We start from the raw sequence: 25,711 nt of genomic DNA, 5'->3' as shown, positions 1-25,711 counted from the left end.
AGCCGAAAGCACAAATCTAAGCACATCGATACAAAATCAACAAAAACTGGCCCACTGTTGAGCACAAAGAGCCATTTTCGTTCCCACTAAACTTGTGTTTAATTGTAGAAATTAACACTTTTATTTAGCAAGGATGCTTTAAATTGATCAAAACTGATGATAAAGACATTTATAATGTTACTAAAGATTTCTGTTTCAGATAAATGCTGTTCTTCTAAACTTTCTACTCAGCGTTTTTCAACAAACTCCCAGCCGACGCACCAAAACCAAGAGTCGAAAGCACAAATCTGTGCATACCGTTACAAAATCAACAAAAACTGGCCCACTGTTGAGCACAAAGAGCCTTTTTCGTTCCCACTAAACTGGTGTTTAATTGTAGAAATTAATACTTTTATTTAGCAAGGATGCTTTAAATTGTTCAAAAGTGATGACAAAGACATTTATAATGTTTCAAAAGATTACTGTTTCAGATAAATGCTGTTCTTCTAAACTTTCTACTCAGCGTTTTTCAACAAACTCCCAGCCGACGCACCAAAACCAAGAGTCGAAAGCACAAATCTATGCACACCATTAAAAAAAAAAAACTGGCCCACTGTTGAGTATGAAGAGCCTTTTTTGTTCCTACTAAACTGGTGTTTAATTGTAGAAATTAATACTTGTATTTAGCAAGGATGCTTTAAATTGTTCAAAAGTGATGACAAAGACATTTATAATGTTACAAAAAAATTCTATTTCAGTTAAATGATGTTCTTGTGAACTTTGTCCTCAGCTTCTTTCAACAAACTCCCAGCGGATGCACCAAAACCAAGAGTCGAAAGCACAAATCTATGCACACCATTAAAAAAAAAACTACAAATACTGGCCCACTGTTGAGTACGCGGAGCCTCTTTTGTTCCAAATAAACTGGTGTTTAATTGTAGAAATTAATACTTTTATTTAGCAAGGATGCTTTAAATTGTTCAAAAGTGATGATAAAGACATTTATATTGTTACAAAAGATTTTTATCTCAGCTAAATGCTGCTCTTCTGAACTTTCTACTCAGCCTTTTCCAACAAACTCCCAGCAGACGCACCAAAACCAAGAGCCGAAAGCACAAATTTATGCACATCGTTACAAAATCAACAAAAACTAGCCCACTGTTGAGTACAAAGAGCCTTTTTTGTTCCCACTAAACTAGTGTTTAATGTTCAGAAGACAGACAGTAGCTTCGTACAGACCCAGTTTTTCAATGTTCAGGTTGAGAAGAGAGGGCCAAGAAAGTATTGTTGTGAAAGTATTATTTAGCCCTTGCCTATATAGTTAAATGACTTTTTGATTTTTATATTTAACACTATGAGGAACAAAAAAAAAATTAATAAATCATGACCTTCTTAGCTCAATAACACCATGAAATTAAAATGATTTTTTGACTGTTGTTGTTAGATAAGCTTCCATATGTACTGTAATATGGCTTATTTTTACTACTTGTATTCAGCTTTTTCTGTTGAAATTCAGAGTTTACATATCACAATTCTGATTTTTAGTTCCACCAAAGTATGAAAATTCAACTTTTTCTTGCAATTCTGACTTTTTTTCTCTGGACCAAGAAACCAGTCATAAGTAACAGGGGTATATTTGTGGCAATAGCCAACAATTCATTGCATGTATCAAAAAGTAAATTATGCCAAAAATCATTAGGATATTAAGTAAACATTATGTTCCATGAAGATATTTTGTAAATTTACTACCATAAATATATCAAAACTTAGTTTTTGATTAGTAATATGCATTGCTAAGAACTTCATTTAGACAACTTTAAAATTTAGATTTTTTTGCACCCTCAGATTCCAGATTTTCAAATAGTTGTAACTCGGCCAAATATTGTCCTATTGTAACAAACCATACATCAATGGAAAGCTAAATGTATAATGTGACCCTTATGACTGGTTCTTGCCCCTAAACTTTTTGCAGAATTAATTTTTAACCTTTCTTCTCTAGCAAAATTCACAAAAAATATTGAGGATTTCTCTTGTTTTCAGGACTGTATAAAAATTTGTACAATATGCATTTAAATGCACTCTAGAATAACAGTGTCTCTTCAACAGTGACGACTACAGTATCAAAATATCATAGTTTACATTTGTGATGTAAACTATTGCTTCTTTTAAAACATGGAATATTCAATATGTCATTCCACAATATCCTGTTTTAATGTAGGAACTGTCACAGACAAGAAAACTGCATTCGTCAGACAATGCCATGCTAGCTAATTATATCATTCTTGGCATTCAATTGATGTGTGATTGTCATGCGTCCATCAATCCATCCGGATTTTTTTAAAATGTACTAATGAGAATTTTTATTGTGTTTCAAGTTCCATAAATTTTCCATCAAATTAATACAGCAGAGAGAACATTTTATGGAAAGGAGAGCTCAAATGTACATAGATGTTGATGATACATCTGTACTTTTCCTCTCATTTGCTTATGTACATTCTATAAGTATATATAGTTTATCATGTGAGTTCATATTTCTGACTGAAAAAAAACAGTAATGAGGTTATGTGATTAAAATGTGTATTCTCTATCAGCAAATATCAATCATATTATTCTGACATATGCATGTTTAGCAGTAATTAGGATACTCTGACTAAAGTATTTCAGTGTGCAACACGGAGAAAAAGCCCTTGAATATAAGGAGAGTTGAAGGTAATTTCAGCTTAATCAAATATTGTAGTATATCCACATTTAACCGTTTAAGTCAACATGAAACCCATTTTACTGCTGTAAGATTAGTGAAACCAATTGTGCACCAATGCACCAATTGTGCACAATAAGATCAGGAGTGTCTACAGGTATGTACTGAAATAGTCCATTTTGATTTCACATTCAATATTTTTAAACACACTTTCCTGCCTGTGTTCAACAAACACTGATAGAAATGCAAGATTACTCTCTTTGTAAAAGGAAATTGTCATTTGAAGTGAATTAAGGAATTTTTTTCTTGCATCAGTATGATCATCAAGTGTAAAAAAAAAGTGATAACATTCCTCCTTAAATCCTGAGCAATGAAAAACTCTGGAAAAAAACTATATGTGACCTGTTTCGCTTTATAGGAAACTATTGAAATTACATCTGTGCAATATATTACAGTTGTGATATGTGCAACTCATCTGAACTACAGTACATTCTCTACCTGATAGCTTTGCGTGTACATCCTCACGTTGATAAATCCATTTCCCAAATCCATACCATGTCATATTCTATGACAAAAACAACAGTTCCAGACATTTTCTTAGAGACTACAAAAGTGAAATCTTGTTCGCATTTGGATTCCACCTGATTAGATTCCTTTACACGCATCCAAACTTGGTAAAAAAGCAAGCAAAGATTGGTTACATAGAAAATAGTTCCTAAAGAAAGGTCTCATCATACGTGTCTTCTGATTTATGAGGCTCACTGGATTGAGAGTCGGGTATTAACAATTTGAAATGGTCACTAGGATCTCTTGTTACGGCCTCATAGGATGGCGGAGAGCATGCTAAGAATGGCGGCCCCTTTTCGGGACCATAGTGCTCTTTAATCATAGACGCTATGAGTCCTTCATGCTCCAGAACGCCGTCCTCTTCGGACCAGTGTCCATCTTGGTTTATGTGCCTGTATAGGTAAGATGCCTGCTTCACTTGTCGTCTAATCAGATGTCGACGGTAGGCTCGCTGGATCAGGGACACCGAAAGCTCCTCCTGCTTGCGACGCAGTGTCGTAGTGATGGGCTCGTGGGATATCTTGGAAGGGTTCGCCATCATGAACTTCTCCTCCATTTGCTGCTTCAAAGCGTCCATTTCTCCGGTCTCCCCGAGGACCCGCTTGGTGAAAGCAAACAGGATGTCCAAGCAGTGGATTCTGTCGCCGCTCACCATGGGTAGATCCATGTTGATGAGTTTGATTTTGTTGGGTTTGGCAATCCTCAGAGGTTCAGAAAGGCTGTCGGCGAAGCTCGAGAGTTTGGAGTACTCTATGAAGTGTGTGGCCTCGACGTCGAATTTCTCCCAAACCTCGTAGAACATCTCAAAGTCGTCCTCGCTCAAAGGTTCAGTGCTCTCCTCGGTGGCCACGCTGAAGTTTTCCAGAATGATTGCGATGTACATGTTGACCACGATTAGGAAGGAAATAATGATGTAGCTGACGAAGAAAGTGATCCCTACTGAGGGATTTCCGCAGTTGCCCTTAGTATTGGTTCCGGTGTTCACATAACTCGAGCTGCATTCTTCCGGAGAGTTGTTGAGAATGGGATCCAGTAGGTTATCCCAACCGGCCGATGTGGTGATCTGAAAAAGGCAGATCATGCTGTTCCCGAAGGTTTCGAAGTTGAACATGTCATCAATACCGCCCTGCTTCTTTACGTAGGCGAAGTTCGCCATGCCAAAAATGGCGTAGATGAACATGACCAGGAAGAGCAGGAGCCCGATGTTGAACAACGCCGGCAGAGACATCATTAAGGCAAAAAGCAACGTCCTTATTCCTTTAGCTGCTCGTATTAGTCTGAGAACCCGTCCTATTCTTGCCAACCGGATCACTCGAAACAGAGTTGGGGATACAAAGTATTTTTCTATTATGTCAGCAAGGACAATTCCTATAAGGAAGAACAATTAAAACCAGATATCAACACACACAAGCTGGACTGTCTTGAAAATCTTTTGAAGAATTGAGAAATGCCACTATGAACAACTCAGATCACAACAACCCAGTTGAAAAGACAAGCTGGTGTCTCTGCGAAGTTTCTTAACTAACTTAACCAAACCAGCAAGCCTTCTTTGGCTTCACCGTAATGGTGACCAGATACCAGTACCACAGAGCTAACCAGTATAAACCAAGTTGGTCTTTTCAGCAGGGAAGTATCTTGAATCAGCCACACGTACCACTTACCAGACTGTAAAGTCGTGCACTTACCAACGATGGACAGAATAACCACTACAAAGTCAAAAATGTTCCAACTAATGGTGAAGAAATAACAGCGGAGGGCAAATAACTTGATGAGGCATTCGGTGGTAAAGATGACAATGAAGGCCAGGTTGATGTTATTGAGGATGGTCTCCATGCGAGCAGATTGTTCATCGGTCTCGACCATCATCGTTATCATGTTGAGAATAATGAGCATCATGATGGTGATGTCAAAGGCTTGCTTGGAGACCAAGTCGAAGAAGAATCCCTGTAAAATGTTCTAGATGGAAATGCATTAATGGTGAGAAATTAGAAAGGGAATTCGGTACCGGTTCAAGGATGTTTTAGGGTGCGGTCACACTTGTAGTTCAATTTTCTTGGTTCATTTGGTCCGGACCAAAAAAAGTCTGCTTAGCGTTCACACTGGCATTTTTGACAGTGTACCAAAAGATACCGAACCTAAAGGCATAGTGATATGTTCACCACCTGATTGGTCGGGTTGAATGACGTGAAGGAACACATCGAACATACCCAAACAATAGATGTGTTCGACTTGAAGCGACGTTGCGCAGACCGATTGGTGTATGACTTAAATATTGCCCTGGAGGGCCAATGCACTGCAGAGTTAAGCTTCAACCCTGATCAAACTCACCTACCTGCAATTTTCTAATGATAACACTAATTAGCATGCTGAGGAGTGTTTGATTAAGATTAGAGTTAAACTGTGCAGGAAAGTTGATCTTGTGGGCAAGATTTCAGGATCCCTGGTGTATGACAGTAAAGTACCTGATTAGTCTTCAAATACAGTTAAAGTCAAAAGTTTACATACACCTTGCAGAATCTGCCACTATTTTTCTAAAATAAGAGGGATCATACAAAATGTATATTATGTTTGACTTAGTACTGACCTGAATAAGATACTTCACATAGACGTTTACATATAGTCCACAAGAGAAAATAATAGTTGAGTTTATAAAAATGACCCTGTTCAAAAGTATACTTACACTTGATTGGCCTAACAGTTAAACTGCCTACTGTTCTTCAGAAAAATCCTTCAAGTCCCACAAATTATTTGGTTTTTCAGCATTTTTGTGTATTTGAACTCTTTCCAACAATGACTGTGATTTTGAGATCCATCTTTTCACGCTGAGGACAACTGAGGGACTCATATGCAGCTATAACAGAAGGTTCAAACGCTCACTGATGCTTCCAAATTCATTTAGAGCCGAGGGCTTTTAATTTTTTATTTTTAACTTTTTAAATTGAAGATCTTCTGTAGCTTCTGAAGGGCAGTGCTAAATGAAAAAAACTTGATAGTTAGGCAAAATAAGAACAATGCACACCACCTCAATCCGTTCAAAAGTTTACACCCATAGGTCTTAATGCATCGCTTTTCTTCTGAAGCATCAGTGAGCATTTGAACCTTCTGTAATACAGGTCCCTCAGTTGTCCTCCGTGTGAAAAGATGTATCTTAAAATCATACAGTCATTGTTGGAAAGGGTTCAAATACACAAAAAGGCTGAAAAACAAAGAATCTGTTGGACCTCAAGGACTTTTCTGAAGAACAACAGGCAGTTTAACTTTTCAGGACAAACAAGGAACTCATGAACAACTATCACGAAACAAAAAAACACAGCTGTGGATAATTTAGGAAACAACACAGTATTAAGAATCAAGTATAATGTGTAATATCAACTATTATGTTCTCTTGTGGACTATATGTAAACGTCTTTTATGTCAAATATATTATTCAGGTCAGCACTAAAAAAATAACATGCATTTTGTACGATCCCTCTTATTTTGGTAAAATAATTAACATTTGGCAGATTCTGCAAGGTGTATGCAAACTTTTGACTTCAGCTGTACACCTAAAGCCATCTGCTTGTAGCGTGTACATATGAGTTTATTTTTAAAACCCTCCAAACTCACAAAGAGCTTATAAAAGTCACTTTTCCTACTCATTGCTCCACATTTGCCATTTTGTTTTGGATACACAACTTGTCCTTGTCGTCAAATCATGTTGCATAGTGTCGCATCTTGTCATTACATCCTGTTTTTGGTTCTTTTAAAAGTATTTGCTCCACGTTGCATTCATATTTCTTTTTTTTAAGATTTATTTTTGGCATTTTTGCCTTTATTGCTATAGGACAGATCAGAGATGACAGGAAGCGAACACAGGACGCCTGGAGTGCAACGGCGCCCACAAGGCTATCTTTTTAGCAGTCTCGGTCCGCTTGTTTGGTGCACCAGGGTTCAGATGGCAGCGTTCACACTTACTAAAATAATCCGCACTAACAGAGCAATCGCACCAGAGTTTGTTTTAATCAAACCAAACAAGACAAGTGTGAACATACCCTTAGTTACAAAAATGGTGAAAACCATCATCTTACCAGTGGTCTTGGAATTGGCTTCTGTGGCTTTTTCGATCCAAGTTTCTTCATCGCATTGTAATACTTTTTCTGCTCTTCAGTCATGAATATATCCTGCCCACCTTTAGTACAAAAAAACAACCAGCTGCTATTATTTTCACAGAACATATTAAATGTAAACGAATGCTTTTGGAAGAGAAGTAAATCTTAAACACCTATCATTCTTTTCTGTTGATTGAAGTTGTCGATGATGACACCGATAAACAGATTTAAGGTAAAGAAGGATCCGAAGATGATGAAAATGACAAAGTAGAGGTACATGTAGAGGTTTATCTCTTTGATGGGCTGTTCTTCAACCTGAGAAACAAGGAAAATGAACTTAGATGATTTAAAAAGATGGTTTTCTAGACTGTCTACACTTTTAAAATGAAGGTTCCTGTTCTTATCAATAAAGATTTTTAGAGCATTGGCTTCTTTAGAGGTTAAAAAGTAAATTCTAGCTTCTTTGGGTTTCTTGACAAACCGTAGATTGTTTTTAAGATTATGATAGTTGATAGTCAATACCTAGGTTGTTCTTTTATGAATTTGGATGCAAGTCATTCATTTTAGTAATGAAAAGAACATGCTTACTCCACGGGAATCAACGGCAGCGTACATGATTTCCATCCAGCCTTTGAATGTTGCCTGAAAGACAAAATAATTAAGAATGCTTAAATGTCCATCTAAATGAGAATGATTGTCAGTTCATTTAAATTTATGTTCTGCTCCTAGGTGAGCACATTTCTTTCCAGGCCTGACCATGACAAACTTGGCTTTATACTCCAAAGTAATTACGCATTTAAGTTTCATACCTTCTGTAAAGACAAAGAGTTGTGACTCACCAAGAGTCAGCATGAACGCTATTAAGCTAGGCCATTTTTGGATGTTGTTGCCATGGTTACAGAAATTATAACCTGTGGTGATTGAGAGACCGTTCCTAGAGGTAAATGATAGGTTGAGGCCCAGAGAGGAGTTGCAGGTCCCTGAAGAACTCTGGTTGCTTGGCTACCTTAACCAATATGAGGGATGATGCACAGTCACCAAAAGTCTTTCTTGGACAAAAATGTTCAGGATGTCCAGAATTTAATAATTGGATTCCTTTTTATTAACTATTTCTATTCATTTGAATTGGAATGGAACACAGTCAAAAATAAGCTTTTCCATTAAGGGGAAATATTTAACCCCTGGAATTTATTTCCAGTTTGTTTTTAGGCAAAGATAGTTTGGTCCGTTACCCAGTTGCGCAACAATTGGCATTGAATGCACGGTTAATGTACTACTGAATAAGTTGTTCTGCTAATTTATGCTGTCTAAACCATTGAAAAAACATGTGGAAGCAGCTAAATCATATAGAGAAGGACTTAGTAAGCAGGAAAGGGCGGAATATTTTTGACAAACTAAAGTTAATAGGTGGTAAAGATATGTACAAGCAGAGTTAATTAAGATATTAGCCTAATATTTCACCTACCTGACCGGAAATAAGAACAAACACGAATGTTGCTGAGATTCTTGCTCTGGAAATCCTTGTTCAGTTTGGCCAAACATAAATGCCTTTTGTTCCCCGGACAGTTTTTTGCACTCTTCTTCTTGATTTCTTATAACTTTTGGCAGTCTATGGTACTCCAAATGTTAATCCTAGTCCGGCTGATTAGTAAAGCCCAAAACATGACAATAATTGACCATATTTTTTTTTTAGCAGCAATGATCTGCAAAACTTGTTAGTTTCATTCGGTTCAGTGGCACTGTTTGCGTTCAGTGCTGCCAATATGGCCGATTGATGACGCGTCGTGAAAACACTCTATTGATATTTCATTAATTTTCACATTTCACATTTTCACATTTAATCGCAACAGCCATAACAGATTTAGCTTAACTGTGCAGAAATTCAGTACTTATCCTGAATTCGGTGGAATTTTTATTCATTTGGTGGCATTTTTGCCCCATGTCCCCATTAATTTATGACCTTAGAATGAAATGCCAGGAAGATAAAATTATTGAAATGCAATTAAAATAAATGTGTCCAAACATAAATCATGTCATTAATTTGGATTAGGTGTGCCTAATTATGTATATGTTCATAGACAGTTCAGTATGAAACCTATCAATACTAGTTCAGTATTTGGTTAAGTAAACAATTAGCAAGTCCATTAAAACAATTTGTAATTGTTTCAAATTAAATAAAAAATAAATGTATTATTTACAATTTTGTAAAAACATGTAAATTATTTGTTAATATTCTATTTATAAAAATAAATACTGACATATTAAAATATCTTGTACAAATCTTTCTACCCCATAAGTTTCGTGTATGAGTAATTCATAAAAAAACCTGCATTATTTTAAACTCTACTTACAATTTCCGTTTGTATATTGTGTTCCAGTCATTTAGATTTTTCTAAAACGTATTGACTTGACCCTGTAGCTCACTTGGGCTATAATAATTTCCCCTAAAAATAAAGTATAACTTTTTATACTTTTTTTGTGACTAAATATTGAATTAAATATATTTAGCAACTTGTTTTCTTTCAATTAGTACAGGTTTTGTTTTTTGTTTTGGAACTGAATGTTTATAGGCCTCATTGATCTGAGCTTACACACCTTATTTTTGAATATTGCCAAAATTGTTCACAAATAATACAGTATTTGTTGATAACAACCCAAAATAACAAAATATCTTTTTCGGCTGGGAACAAGAGTTACATTTGAATTAAAGTTCTGCATTCTGTTTGGCAGCTCAGTAAAATCATTCTCAGTGAAATTCTGAATGGCGCCCATCCTCAAGACACTCACCACCTGCAGAAGTGAGAGATATCCAAGTCCTACATTGTCAAAGTTGACTTTGACTTTGGTCCAGTAGAACTGGGTGTCATTCATGGCCTGGCAGTCACTCTTGTTGTTGACCAGGATTACACTGTGAATGTATCCTGTCCTGTTGACACATTTCCCGAATTTCCCAGCAAAAAGATTGACACCCATGATGCTAAATATGAGCCAGAATATCAGGCACACCAGCAGTACGTTCATGATAGATGGGATGGCGCCGATCAATGCGTTCACCACCACCTGGACGACAGGAAATTAGGATGTGATACCAGACAGGAAGCAATCATAATGTAACTGTATGCAACAGACCACAGCACTAGATCACAAAAGCCATTTAAAAAAAAAAAAAGAAAAAACTCTGATTAAAATTTCTGCTTAACAAATACAGATATATTTTGTATTTCTCATTGCATGCAAATTTAATTTATTCTGCATCTTGAAAACATTCTGCTGATTTTCAAAAAAAGGCCTAATCTGATGATGCTGAGTTCAAAAATATCAGAAACTTCCCATTATGTACAGTTTTTAATCACAAAATATTTTTTTAATTAGAAGGAAATATCAGTTTTAATGCACTTATCAAAATAAGACCAATCAAATGTCAAAATATTCAGTAAATATAGTCAGAAAATGTATAATTTTTCCTAAAAGAAACAAGTATTGAATTTTATTCAGCAAATATGATGCAGGGTGGCATAATATGGTGCCTTAAAACTTGACATACTTGTTTTAATGAGCATCATTTTTACAGTACAGTATATGTAGAGAGTTGAAGCGTCAGAGAAGACGGCATCTTACCCGCATTCCTTCGAATCTAGACAGGGCCCTCAGGGGCCTCAGAGCTCTGAGAGTCCTCAAAGATTTAATGGCCCCAAAGTCAGAGTAGCCCAGAGAGTTAGCAACCAAGCTAATCAAAGACACCTGCAATAAGAGAAAACATAAATTACTTTTAATAAAATACTTAATATTAATAAGATTGAAAAAATATATATTATTAAAAAACCTCTCTGAATGGGTTTGAAAATCTAAAACATGTAATTTGATGCAATTTGATGCAATTTATTATTTTAAAAAAACGTAATATTTAGTAAAGATATTTGTAGATACATGTACTGAAAGCTAATATATATATATATAAATATATATACACACACACACAGTCAAGCCTGAAATTATTCATACCCCTGGCAAATTCTGACTTAGTTACTTTTATTCAACCAGCAATTTTTTTTTTTAATTAGAAATGACACAGACGTCTCACAGAAGATAAGATGATGTACAAGAGGCATCATTGTGGAAAAAATTATTACTCATCTTTTATTTACATTTGAACAAAAAGTGGCATGTCCAAAATAATTCATACCCTTCTCAATAATCAATAGAAAAGCCTTTATTAGCTATTACAGCAATCAAACGCTTCCTATAATTGCTGACCAGCTTTTTGCATGTCTCCAATGGTATTTTTGCCCGTTCATCTTTAGCGATGAGCTCCAACTCTTTCAGGTTGGAGGGTCTCCTTGCAATCACCCTGATCTTTAGCTCCCTCCACAGATTCTCAATTGGATTTAAGTCAAGACTCTGGCAGGGCCACTGCAAAACGTTAATGTTTTTGTCTGCTAACCATTTCTTCACCACTTTTGCTGTGTGTTTTGGGTCATTGTCGTGCTGAAATGTCCACTGGTGCCCAAGGCCAAGTTTATCTGCAGACTGCCTGATGTTGTTGTTGAGAATTTTGATGTATTGCTCCTTTTTCATGGTGCCGTTTACTGTGATTAGGTTCCCTGGTCCAACCGACTGAAAAACACCCCCAAAACATTAGTTTCCCACCACCATGTTTGACAGTGGGGATGGTGTTTTTAGGGTTTATTGCTTCTCCTTTTTTTACACCAAATGAAGGCTACATCATTGTGGCCAAACAATTAAATTTTTGTTTCATCTGACCATAAAACAGAAGACCAGAAGTCTTCTTCTTTGTCCAGATGAGCATTTGCAAAGGCCAAGCGGGCTTTTGCGTGCCTTATCTGGAGAAGTGGTGTGCATCCGTGGAACCCAGCGGTGTGCAGTGTCTGTGGACTGTCTGCCTTGAGATGTTGCCACCAGCAGAGCCCAGATTCATCAGGATGTCCTTGGTGGTGATTCTTGGATTCTTTTTTACCTCTCTCACTATCCTCCTGGCCAGCACAGGTGTCACTTTTGGCTTTCGACCACGTCCTCTGAGATTTTTCACAGTGCGGAACGTCTCTCTAATAAACTTGAACCTTGAACCTTGTATACTTTGCACTGTAGCCACTGGAACTTCAAAACATTTAGATATGGTCTTATAGCCCTTTCCTGACTTGTGAGCAGCCACAATGCACAGCCGCAGGACTATTTGAAATGGTATAGAACTTTGGATTTTCCCATGACTGTGACAGTTTGCAAAGGGTATGAGTAATTTTGGAAATGCCACTTTTTGTTCAAATGTAAATAAAAGCTGAGAAATATTTTTTTTCCACAATGATGCCTCTTGTACATCGTCTTATCTTTTCAGAGAAGCCTGTGTCATTTCTGGTCAAAAAAAACTTGCTGGTTGAATAAAAGTAACTAAGTCAGAATTTGCCAGGGGTATGAATAATATATAGCTATATTAGCTTTCAGTACATTGATGTATCCACACATATCTTTTGCATGTGCATGTATATATGCAAAAATATTTATGCATTTTTGGGACATTCTATAGGAACACATTTATTGGGATATATAAATCAGATCAGTTTTACAAGTCAGTTTAAAACCAGAATAGGTTTCCACTCTATTCTACAGTTAAAGTAGACAGACAGAGTAGAACAGAATGGTTTCTGCTGTAATGGCAGGTTGTGGCCACAGGTACAATAGGAATTCAACCGATGGGCCGATGAAGTGAAATGAAGACAAAACATAGACAAGTATGCACATATGTACATCAATGTATATACCCACATACTCAACTATATATGCATATTCAATATGCATATATATAAAATAGAGTGAGGTTTTATAAAGAATTTGGGTTTTTCTTTAAAATCATAGATTTCGATCAGATTTGCTTTTTTAATGTGATTTTAATCAGTCCAAACAGTAAATTTCCAATTGTTTCATAGTTTAGATTAAATTTATGTATTATTAAATGTAGTCCCAAGAATGGTCAGTTCTTTATAAAAAACAATTTCTATAGTTTTCCTTGTCACTTCAATATATCTAAAGAAGATTTTTTTTTTGCAGTTTGCTCTAAAACACAACTTCGAATGATATAAATAAAAGTACAAAATCATAAAAAATAAAGTCATAAAAAACTATTATACTAAGAAATCTCTCTCTAAAGTAAGTTTACAATGTCTAAAAGTAACTGATCTTCTCCAGATAATTATTTGATACAGTGAGTATATTCTGATATAAAAGCCAAGGTCCTGTGGGAGTACAGTCGTGGCCAAAAGTTTTGAGAATGACACAAATATTAGTTTTCACAAAGTTTGCTGCTAAACTGCTTTTAGATCTTTGTTTCAGTTGTTTCTGTGATGTACTGAAATATAATTACAAGCACTTCATACGTTTCAAAGGCTTTTATCGACAATTACATGACATTTATGCAAAGAGTCAGTATTTGCAATGTTGGCCCTTCTTTTTCAGGACCTCTGCAGTTCGACTGGGCATGCTCTCAATCAACTTCTGGGCCAAATCCTGACTGATAGCAACCCATTCTTTCATAATCACTTCTTGGAGTCTGTCAGAATTAGTGGGTTTTTGTTTGTCCACCCGCCTCTTGAGGATTGACCACAAGTTCTCAATGGGATTAAGATCTGGGGAGTTTCCAGGCCATGGACCCAAAATTTCAATGCTTTGGTCCCAGAGCCACTTAGTCATTACTTTTGCCTTATGGCACGGTGCTCCATCGTGCTGGAAAATGCATTGTTCTTCACCAAACTGTTGTTGGATTGTTGGAAGAAGTTGCTGTTGGAGGGTGTTTTGGTTCCATTCTTTATTCATGGCTGTGTTTTTGGGCAAATTTGTGAGTGAGCCCATTCCCTGGGATGAGAAGCAACCCCACACAATGAATGGTATCAGGATGCTTTACTGCTGGCATGACACAGGACTGATGGTAGCGCTCACCTTTTCTTCTCCGGAAAAGCCTTTTTCCAGATGCCCCAAACAATCGGAAAGAGGCTTCATCGGAGAATATGACTTTGCCCCAGTCCTCAGCAGTCCATTCGCCATACTTTTTGCAGAAAATCAATCTGTCCCTGATGGGTTTTTTTTGGAGAGAAGTGGCTTCTTTGCTGCCCTTCTTGACACCAGGCCATCTTCCAAAAGTCTTGGCCTCACTGTGCGTCAGATGCGCTCACACCTGCCTGCTGCCATTCCTGAGCAAGCTCTGCACTGGTGGCACTCCGATCCCGCAGCTGAATCCTCTTTAGGAGACGATCCGGGCACTTGCTGGACTTTCTTGGACGCCCTGAAGCCTTCTTAACAAGAATTGAACCTCTTTCCTTGAAGTTCTTGATGATCCTATAAATTGTTGATTTAGGTGCAATCTTAGTAGCCACAATATCCTTGCCTGTGAAGCCATTTTTATGCAACGCAATGATGGCTGCACGCATTTCTTTGCAGGTCACCATGGTTAACAATGGAAGAACAATGATTTTAAGCATCACCCTCCTTTTAACATGTCAAGTCTGCCATTCTAACCCAATCAGTCTGACATAATGATCTCCAGCCTTGTGCTGGTCAACATTCTCACCTGAGTTAACAAGACGATTACTGAAATGATCTCAGCAGGTCCTGTAATGACAGCAATGAAATGCAGTGGAAAGGTTTTTTTGGGATTAAGTTCATTTTCATGGCAAAGGAGGACTATGCAATTCATCTGATCACTCTTCATAACATTCTGGAGTATATGCAAATTGCTATTATAAAAACTTAAGCAGCAACTTTTCCGATTTCCAATATTTATGTAATTCTCAAAACTTTTGGCCACGACTGTAGTTATTAAACATATCAAACTTGACACCATGTTACATTACAAGTCGAAAAGAGTCTGTTCAAATTGCTGACAGAGAGACAGTGGCATTTATATCTTCTTGTGGATGAGCAGATCTGCAGCTGATATACAGACGTGATGACCTTTGAACTGTGAACTTACCCTTTCATTAAAGGTGTGTGTGGAGATCTGTGTGGGTCAGATGAGCATCAGGTGAGACATACTTGTGTTTAGTTGTTACTCCAAATGCTGTGTCAGGGGTTTTCTTTGGTGTGTTCATGTGTAGTTGTGTGTATGTGTATTTTGTGCCATTTTTTTTTCAGTGTATAAGAGATTTTTTTGCCGTAGCAAAAGGTCTGAGGTATCATTGTGCCAGTAACACAAAACCAGAATAAAACAAATCCAACACTTACAAACAAAAATCATCAAATTCAGGACTTCAAAGCTAATGCGTATCACTATGTCTTTAATGTCAATTATGGGTAGCTCAGACTCTAAATTCTAGATATATAATGCTTGTTAAACCTAAACAGTCTACAGTTTGACAAAAGAACTATTGGTTTTGGAAGAACAGTTTAATCCAATTAAACAGTTAAGAATATTTGTGTTTCATTATATTGCTGTTGATAAAATTAAACATTGCAATGCAAAAAAAATCTAAATATTGAGAAAATGACCTTTAAAGTTTTCCAAATTAAGTTTTTAGCAATGCATATTCCTAATCAAAAATTATGTTTTGACATACTTATGGTAGGAAATATACAAAATATCTCCATGGAACATGATCTTTACTTAATATCCTAATGATTTTTGGCATTAAAGAAAAACAATAATTCTGACCCATTCAATGTATTGTTGACTATTGCTACAAATATACATGTGGTACTTAAGACTGGTTTTGTGGTCCAGGGTCACAAATAAGAAAGTTTATTTGAAAAAGAAATCTTTTGTAGCATTATAAATGTCTTTACTGTCTCTTTTGATCCATTTCACTGCTAAATAAAAGCGTTAAATTCTTTTTTTAAATCTTACTAATCCCAAACCTTTGAATTAAAGTATATTACAGTTTTGACGAAAATATAAAGCAGTACAACTGTTTTCAAGCTTGATTATAATAATAAATCTCTCTTAAGCAGAAAATCAGCATAAAGAGTGGAGACAGCTTAGCATCACAGAAATAAATTACATTTTAAAATATACTTCAAAAAATTTTAACAAATAAATGCAGCCTTGGTAGTGCAGCATAATAGATGTCATTTGAAAACTTGAGACATATTGTAATTATTTCAAACTCCGCCTAACATATCAAAGCGCTGGAGTTCAACCATGATCCAGTGTTCATCTAGAGAAGATTCTTCTACTTACATCCACAATCAGGAAGTCCAGCCAGCACCAATAGTTAGTGAAGTACTTCTTAAAGCCGTACGCAATCCACTTCAGAAACATCTCCAGCACGAAGATATAGCTGAACACCTTGTCAGCATATTCCAACACCACCTTTACCACCTTCCGCTTTTCAATGTAAATGTCTTCAAATGCCTGACCGAAGAGGAACATTATAACACATTAAGACAAAGACTAGCTACACATTAAATCACAATATGTAACAGTAATAACAGCAAACAAATAGTTAAAGAAGAAGTTCGCTTCCAGAACAAACATTTACAGATAATTTACCCCCTTGTCGTCCCAGATGTTCATGTCTTTCATTCTTCAATCGTAAAGAAATTATGTTTTTTGAGGAAAGCATTTCAGGATTTCTTTATAGTGGACTTCTATGGTGCCCCTGAGTTTGAACTTCCAAAATGCAGTTTAAATGCAGCTTCTCAAGGTGCGTTCACACCAGACGTGACTTCCGTGAATAAATTGCGCTATTCGCGCGTAGTTGGATGCTTGAACATTTTAGTTTACTTGCTTCATTCGCGCGTGAAATTTACTTCACAACAGACACGAATTCGCGTCATTGGAGGGGCGTCTGCCTCTCGTCAGCGGGAAAGTAGTTATAAAATAGGTGAATGAGCTCAATTTACCAGCTTTAGCTTGCTTGTAGTCTCAATATGTATATATATTAGGGGTGGGCATAGATTAATTTTTTTAATCTAGATTAATCTATATTAAATCTTGGAATTAATCTAGATTAAAATGGCTAATTTGAATTCTGCTGAAGGCATTCAGAATATGTGTGCTACCCAAATAATGACTAAAAGTAAGTCTTCGAGAACGGGCCAGGTGGCGCATTAGATCAGGCGCTCATCTCCTGTTTCCAAAATGCATCACAAACAGCTTGACAATTGCATTTACAACATAATTACCTATACAAAACTTGAGCAACCAAGTACTTCTGCGCAAAAGGCTGCACGGATGGCATGGATTTCTGCGTGCATAGTCTTCCAATAAACTGCGTTGCTTTTAGAAGCGTCAATTCAGTTGTTGCATATAGTTTAATGTCTTTATTTCGGGATTATCAAAGTAAATTATAACTCAAACTTGAGATTTTACTGGGGCACAGCAGATTTTCACTGGGGCACGTGCCCCAGTAAAAAGGGTCTAGCAACGCACCTTCCCTGAAGCGGCTTCATAGCTGCATCAATGTCAGCACGTCTCATTTGATGTGGTAATTTCACAGAAGTTGAAGACTCGTTCTCGCCCCCTACAGTGCAATTCGACTAGGTATACGTCATCCGCGCTAAAATATCAAGGTGAAAGTCATCATATCTTGCGTAGTTTAGACCCAGCTCCCAACCCAACTTTGAGAATAGATTAACGGCGATATTTTTTTTATCGCCCGATAAGAGTCTCACGTTAACGCAGCACGTTAACGCCGATAACGGCCCACCACTAATATATATGTAGGTCAAATTGAGTAAAGAGCGTTTTTTTAAAACTTACCAGATTGTCCGACCTCTTCACTCACTTTCTTCCAAGCAAGATCCTTTTTATTCCTGTTTCTATAAAAGTACAAAGATGTATCGTACAGCTCCGAGTAACCACAGACAGCAACGGTGATTTTGTCCTTCATTGTTGTTTCGGATTTCACTACTAGAGCAAGCTCCTGATTGGTTAACGCGGCGCGGATTTTCGCCAAAGTTCAGATTTTTCAACTCACGTGTTTTGCGGCAAACACTTGAAACGCTCAATGCGGGCCACTTCATTCGCCCTACTTGCGCGTTTCGCGCCGCCGCATTCGCGCGTTTCGCACCACAGGATGGCTATTCACGTCTTTGCATTGACTTAACATGTAAATCACTTGCGCTTGCCGCTTCATTCAAGTCCGGTGAGAACGCACCAAAAGGGCTCTAAATGATACCAGCCAAGGAAGAAGGGTCTTATCTAGTGAAATGATTGTTTTATTTATTTATTTATTTTTTTTCCCCAAATTTTTTTTTTTTACAATTTATATACTTTTTAACCTCAAATGCTCATCTTGTCTAGCTCTGTTTGAGCTCTGTGTATTTCGGTTTAATACAGTTTAGGGTATGTCGAAAAACTCCCTTCTCATTTTCTCCTCCAACTTCAAAATTGCTCTACATTGCCACAGAAGTAAGACCCAGTGTTTACTAAGTGAACATAACATGCAAAGAAGATCAAACGCTCTTTACAAAAAAAAGTTAAAACTGATTTTAAAGCATTTTAAGGTTAAAAAGTATAGAAATTGTAATTTTTTTTTAATTGAAAATAACAGATCGTTTCGCTAGATAAGACCCTTCTGTCTCGGCTGGGATCATTTAGAGCCCTTTAAAGCTGCATTTAATGTGCATTTTGGAAGTTCAAACTCGTGGGCTTCATAGAAGATCACTAAATAGAGAGAAATCCTGAAATGTTTTCCTGACTGAAGAAAGAAAGACATGGACATCTTGGATGACAAGGGGGTGAGTAAATTATCTGTACATTTTTGTTCTGGAAGTGAACTTTTTCTTTAAAGTTCACTTTTCAGTATGGTTCCTCACCAGAGCTCCACTGCTGAGGAGGATCATGAAGATGATGAAGGTCTCAAACCAGCTGTGCTCCACAATCTGATAGCACGTCTTCCTCAACCTCCACCACGCTTGACCCAGACCTCTTGTTGTGTTGATATTACAACACTTACAGCGCTGCATACAGACTGGAGAGATACAGAAAGAATAGTTTGATCAGGTTCTCACCAAAAAACATGATACAGTATGTAAAAGTGAAAGGACAAATTTATTTGCTTACACTCGGGGAAACACTCTTCTGGATCCATGCCATCATCTGCCATCTCAGAATATTCTTCCTCATCTTCCCCAGGCTTCCTTAAGTCCACAGTACTTCCTTCAGAGAGGCTGATGACTTCCTGTTGAACAAGATGGCAACGCTTGCATTGAGTTGTGAATAAAAACTTACTTCGGAACTACCACTGGAAATAATTTTTGATGTTTCTGAAAGAAGTCTCTTGTGCTCACCAAAGCTTAATTTATTTGAACAAAAATACAGTAAAATATTAATTTAAAATAAGTTTTCTATTTTAATATATTTTAAAAAGTAAATTTTTTTTTAGAAAATAACCATTTGTTTCGTTAGATAAGACCCTTCTTCCTCAGCTGGGATCGTTTCGAGCCCTTTGATGCTGCATTTAATATGCATTTTGGAAGTTCAAACTCATGGCCATTATATGGAAAGAAAATCTGAAATGTTTTCCTCAAAAAACAAAGACATGAACATCTTGGATAAGGTGGATAAGGTTGAAAAGCTGAATTTTCGGCAGTTATAACTGAGTGGATGTTTTATGCCTGTGTGCTTGATCCCTACATGCAATGCATATTTGAATTTCAAAATTTTATCATATTCGCGCTACTTCTAATGATTAATGCAATGCATATGCTATCATTTATGTTCTTGGCTTCGTATAAACTAATACTGAATCTGTTAATTCAATAATTTGGCTGTTAACTGCACAATATTGGTGTCTCTTTTCACATATAAGCCAGGAAATCAGCATTGATTGTAAAATCCTCTGGCTTTGGCATGGAAAATACAGACAGCTAATACAACGCATGGATCCCAAGATACATATGGCGCAATAAAAGCATATGCATTTAATCCACGAGAGCACAAGTCAAAGTCGGCGACCTCCAGTATAATCTGAGATGGTGAGAGAGAGAAAGCTGTTCTAAATCTGGCTGAATTCACACTCATTCTTGTTTCTTTCTCTTTAGACAGTTGTGTTCTTAATACAATTTTGATGAGATTTTCCCTGCATGTAATGGCAACATATTTAAAATGATTTACAGAGATTACTGGCCCAAAGGTGCCAGCACAATCCAATAGCGCTTTTTATATAATCCCACATTACGATGCGAGCAGTGTGTGTGTGTGTGTGTGTGTGTGTGAAGCTGAATTATGCATCTTAAGCATCTTATGTCCCTAAGATGTCAAAATGTTAGTTTTTTTTTTGTTTTGTTTTTCTTGAAGTTTGTAACCAAACAACTTTAAATTCATCCTGGGCTGATTTTTAAACTGTATTGAAAGAGTTTGCCTGTATGATGAACAATTGTTGGCTACATTTACTTCACCCAACCTTGCTCCAACTGACCTATTTTACTTTTTTAACTTAAAATTTTAGTTTTGTAAAGAAAAATAACATACATAGACAATTATTATATTAAAAACTTTACAGTACAAAATTTGTATGCCTTTCAAACATCATTAATTTAGTCAAACTGAATTTAACTGATATAATATATGCACAAATTGCCTTTCATATCTCTGCTTTATTATTGAAACAACTTCCTCTGTAGTGTTCAGTCTTCATCTAATAATTAATGCAATGCATGTGTTGCCATTCAAGTGTTTGTTCTTTTATATACTCTTTTATATATTATATCTGTAATTTCAATCATTAAAGTAATAATTAAACAATGTTGGTGCATCTTTGCACATATCAGCCAGAAGAAACAACCCCAGGAAAGGTATAGTAACATTAATATTGTAAAAAAAAAAAAAAAAAACGTATTTTATGATATTGTTTTTTGCTGTTTTTAACTCTGATGTCTTTTGGTCTCATAGAGTTTTTTTGCATGTCTCTATGAAGTCCACAATCACTTTTTTTACAGCCAGCGTTGTTAAACTTTGTAGATTTTAAAGGTGGGTGTCATAACAAAATGTGTCACCAGGTCAATGATGCCACTTCCTGACATGCAAATTTGAGAATTTGTCATATGGACCTATTTTGTTGTACTTTTGTAGTGTACCATCCCACCGTTTTATACCCATATTCCCTTTCCCCTAGCCGTTTCTCTTATATAACAAATATGGCGTCTGGTGGGTTCACCTTGTCTGCTTTGCAGCTTATCAGCTTATGAATCTGTACGTTCCCTCCACGTCTACGTTCACTGGCTCGTTTCCTCACATGTCATATCATATCATCTGTCTGACCTCTGACCCCACTCCCTCGTTTGAGCTCCCAGTCACTCACAATAAGGATAAACAACTGAGCCATTATGTGCAGTATATGAAGGATTTAGGGTCATAAATCTAATTGGTCGAGATGTTAAATCCAGACATTTACATGTTAACAGTGGAAAAGCAAGTTAGATGGCATTATATCAATACAATATGCAGTTGAGGTCAAAAGTTTACATAGACCAAAATAAGAGGGATCATACAAAATGCATGTAATTTTTTATTTAGTAATGACCTTAATAAGATATTTCACATAAAAGACGTTTACATATAGTCTACAGCTGTGTGTTTTTTGTTTAGTGATAGTTGTTCATGAGTCCCTTGTTTGTCCTAAACAATTAAACTGCTAGCTGTTCTTCAGAAAAATCCTTCAGGTCCCACAAATTCTTTCCAACACGATGCATTAAGAGCCAATTTGAAGATCAGTGTAAATGTAACTTATTTTGTATTCTGGAAAACATGTAAGTATCGTCTGTAGCTTCTGAAGGGCAGTACTAGATGGAAAAAAATAAGATATTTAGACAAAATAAGAAAAATGTACACCTTTTTATTTTGTTTGAAAGTTTTCACCCCCCAGCTCTTAATGCATCATGTTTCCATCTGAAGCATCAGTGAGCGTTTGAACCTTCTGTAATAGTTGCATATGAATTTCTCAGTTGTCTTCGGTGTGAAAAGATGGATCTCAAAATCATACAGTCATTGTTGGAAAGGGTTCAAATACACAAAAATGCTGAAAAACCAAAGAATCTGTGGGACCTGAAGGATTTTTCTGAAGAAAAGCAGGCATTTAAATGTTCAGAACAAACAATGGACTCATGAACAACTATCGCTAAAACTATATGTAATTGTGACTATATATAAATGCCTTTTATGTGAAATATCTTATATAGGTTAGTACTAAATAAAACACAACATTCATTTTGTATGATCCCTCTTATTTTGGTAAAATAATTAACATTTTACAGATTCTGCGAGATGTATGTAAACATCAAGACCTCAACTGTATGTTATGTCAGTCCATCATTAAATTAAAATCTTTTAAAAGCGCAGCTCTGCATTTTATTCTTTAAAACTTCTCAAAGGACGTACTACATTAATTAGGGATAATAAATGAACTATTTCCTTTTCTAAATTTCCATTATACTTATAAAGAACTAAAATGTAAATTATTCTGGTTTCTTAATAATTCCACTAACAATTTTTTATACTTTCAAGAAAGCAAAAATAGTTGGTCCCAACGATATACTAAACAACAGCGGCTTTTGTTACGTTTTTTTACTTAAAGGTGCCATAGATTGCATTGATACAATATTTTAAATTGTTTTCTTATATCTACATAGAAGGTATATGGTATAAGAAAGGGCAAAAATTATCCAGAAATGGTTTTACAGGTCCATTTACAACCCTAGGATGAAATGCTGTGTTATTGCCTTATTTGGAAGTTTCATGAATAATAATGAGGAGCTCTGCTCTGATTCGCTGTTTCACAGAGCAGCTCGTTTAGCAGCACAGCAGGAAGGAAACACATGGAGAAAAATATATATTTATTTAAGGAGCTCGAGCCGCTATTAATATGCGGGGCATTGAAACTGCTATTTTAAATGCAAGATAACTTTTTTCCTTTCACTTTTGAGATTGGCAGTCACAGGTAGGGATGGGAATTGATAAGATTTTTACGATTCCAATTCCATTTTCGATTCTGCTTAACGATTCGATTCTTTATCGATTCCCTTATCGATTCTCATATGGAAGAAAAGGGACAACAAATTGTTGATTAGCATAGTTAAACTGTCTCTGTTTGGGGCTTTGTACTTAGGGCTGAGAATCTTTGTCATCTCCCTAGAAAATATCTAATGGGAATGAATGAGTCCTGCAGCTTTATTAGCCGAGGACATGCTAACGTTGTTGCTGCTGCTGGCGCTGCTGGGTTGAGAACTGTTAGTCCAGAGCGGATCGAAAACGCAACATTCTTTTATTGTTATTGCATGCTGTGTGCGCAAATGTTTTAGCATGTTAGTGGTATTTCCTCCCTTTGAGGAAATATCTACGCTGCAAGTATTGCAAGTTGCCCTATTTTCGTCTTTTTTGGTGAAATACAACCAGACTTTTGAGCGTTTGTTCCGCTTAGGCGCCAATGCTTATTGACTGAGCGTAAGCTACGCAACGTGCGTAAGTTACGCAATGCGCGTGATGACGTCATTCGTGCCCACTGGAATCGTTAAGGGAATCGTTTGCAAATTTTGCAAACGATTCGATGGAATTGAAACACTGGGAACCGGTTCTCAACAAGAACCGGTTTTCGATTCCCATCCCTAGTCACAGGTGCTCTGTGTAACGTTATACTACAGCGGCAGTACTTAGCACATTTGACAAATTTAGATGCTTGTCAGCAGTGATCAGCATCTGCAAATCATTTGCCATTGTCCGCGCAGTCATCTCTCCTTACTCTGTTTATGTGGTAAGTGAAATTTTATGTACTGCAATGTAACAGGCTATCGCTAGCAAGAAGCTAACCGTGTCCCTTTTAGTGGCTCGCCTTATTTTATTAGATCGCCTTATTTGTTTTCCTTGTCTTTCTGAGTACAGACACCAACCCATTCCTGCACTTGACATCTCCTGCACAACCTGGACGATAAAATTTATTTCCGTGATCTTTTCACTGTTGTCCTCGCTTTGTTTTTTTCACAATAGCCTACCTGCAGAACTTCTGATGATTGGGCGATGCAAATGTCAGGGGCGTAACTATTAATGATCGCAACTATACCTCATAGTCTGTTATGTTGGAATTGGCCTCTTTTTCAGTGGTCTTTTGGTGTTGAAGACTCGCAGTATGTCATGTCCATGTACAGAACTGTTATTATTGAACTATGCCAAGGTAAATACAGTTTTCCATTCTATGGCACCTTTACTTAAGAAAACATCTTTAGGTTGAACATCATAAAGTACCAGTGGATCAGACAGTGAATTAATCACTAACTCATGAGTTTGAGACTAACTTGTGAGTGTTTCTGACCAATGCATTAAAACTAATCAGCTCCTATAAGTCATTTGCTCGTGAATTGGACTACACCACCTCAAGAACCTAATGAACCAAACTCCCAAACCTAAAACTAATAAATCACCAGTCAGAACCTCTCACCGGTTTCTGATCTTCATCCTCTGATGACTCTGTCTCTTCTTCATCCTCTTCCTCAGGGAATTCCACATCCGACTCTCCTGGTGCGATGGGCACACAGATGGTGAGGTTGGGATTGGTCATGTAACTGTCTTCTCCTTCTGGAATAACGTACTTCCCTTCATGCCGCTCTAAACATCCTACAATGCCGTTGCACTCAGTGTGGTTCTCTTTCAGCGACACCTGCACCTCTTTGACCTTCTGTCTGTGCCGCGCCGGGTTCCCGTTGCAGAGATCTTTGATGGCGTCTAGGAGCCATGTAAAACCAAAGTGGATTCGACTGATGGCTATCTGAAGGTTGTTCATTTCTCCATCTTCGTCGGGCGCTGAGAGATTATCAGAGCTGAAGGAGCTCAACAACAGGGCCAGAAAGAGATTCAACACCTAGGGAGAAAGAGTTACAAATCTGTAAGCAAGTTTTGGATGCATTGCATTTGGGAATGTTTTGCATATCATAGAGACAAATCCTAAAATGGCAGTAAATTTATCGAACCACGATAAAGTAAGCGAAGCAACAAGCCATTGTTGATCTAAAAACCTTCAGTTACATCAACAGCAGTCTGCATTTCTGGGAACAACAGTCTTTATAAGATAAGCCCTTGTTCGATTGCAACAACGTCAACCGCTTACAAAAATGACCCATGTTCATCATAACAAGCTTTTCTCTTGCAGTCTGGTCTATTATAAGAGCCACTTTGTGGTTGTCATGGAAACCTGATTAGTTGCACTCTGACCTTTAATCACACTAGACAGCAAAGATAATCCCAAACTGACTTGTGTTAAGAAAGAAGGAGATGGACAGATATCACTAGATTGTGTTACAGAGGGTTTGACCAACAGGAAGTCAAGTGATAACAGATTTATGATAGAACAGGTCACTATAAACCTCTGTTTTTCTAGAAAAATGAACACTATAGGTTTTGGTTTTAGAAATATGTTTTTAACCATAGGGTGAATTGCCCTAATGTGGA

The 25,711-nt window shown here is 36.8% G+C and overlaps 1 protein-coding gene across 1 annotated transcript in view; it reads right to left on the bottom strand.

Annotated features, from left to right (window-relative positions):
* Positions 1 to 2,192: 2,192 nt before the first annotated feature.
* scn12aa (sodium channel, voltage gated, type XII, alpha a) overlaps positions 2,193 to 25,711 on the bottom strand; it is a 60,666-nt gene continuing 37,147 nt past the window's right edge. The window contains 11 exon segments of the mRNA XM_073848528.1: positions 2,193 to 4,612; positions 4,930 to 5,200; positions 7,312 to 7,412; positions 7,506 to 7,647; positions 7,921 to 7,974; positions 10,120 to 10,392; positions 10,951 to 11,073; positions 16,511 to 16,684; positions 19,093 to 19,247; positions 19,340 to 19,457; positions 24,705 to 25,124. Coding sequence (XP_073704629.1) covers positions 3,393 to 4,612; positions 4,930 to 5,200; positions 7,312 to 7,412; positions 7,506 to 7,647; positions 7,921 to 7,974; positions 10,120 to 10,392; positions 10,951 to 11,073; positions 16,511 to 16,684; positions 19,093 to 19,247; positions 19,340 to 19,457; positions 24,705 to 25,124 — 3,051 coding nt within the window. The 3' untranslated portion in view covers positions 2,193 to 3,392.

Source organism: Garra rufa, chromosome 10 (assembly GCF_049309525.1).
Source record: "Garra rufa chromosome 10, GarRuf1.0, whole genome shotgun sequence".
NCBI lineage: Eukaryota > Metazoa > Chordata > Actinopteri > Cypriniformes > Cyprinidae > Garra > Garra rufa.
This window is presented reverse-complemented; position numbering and strand designations above follow the sequence as displayed.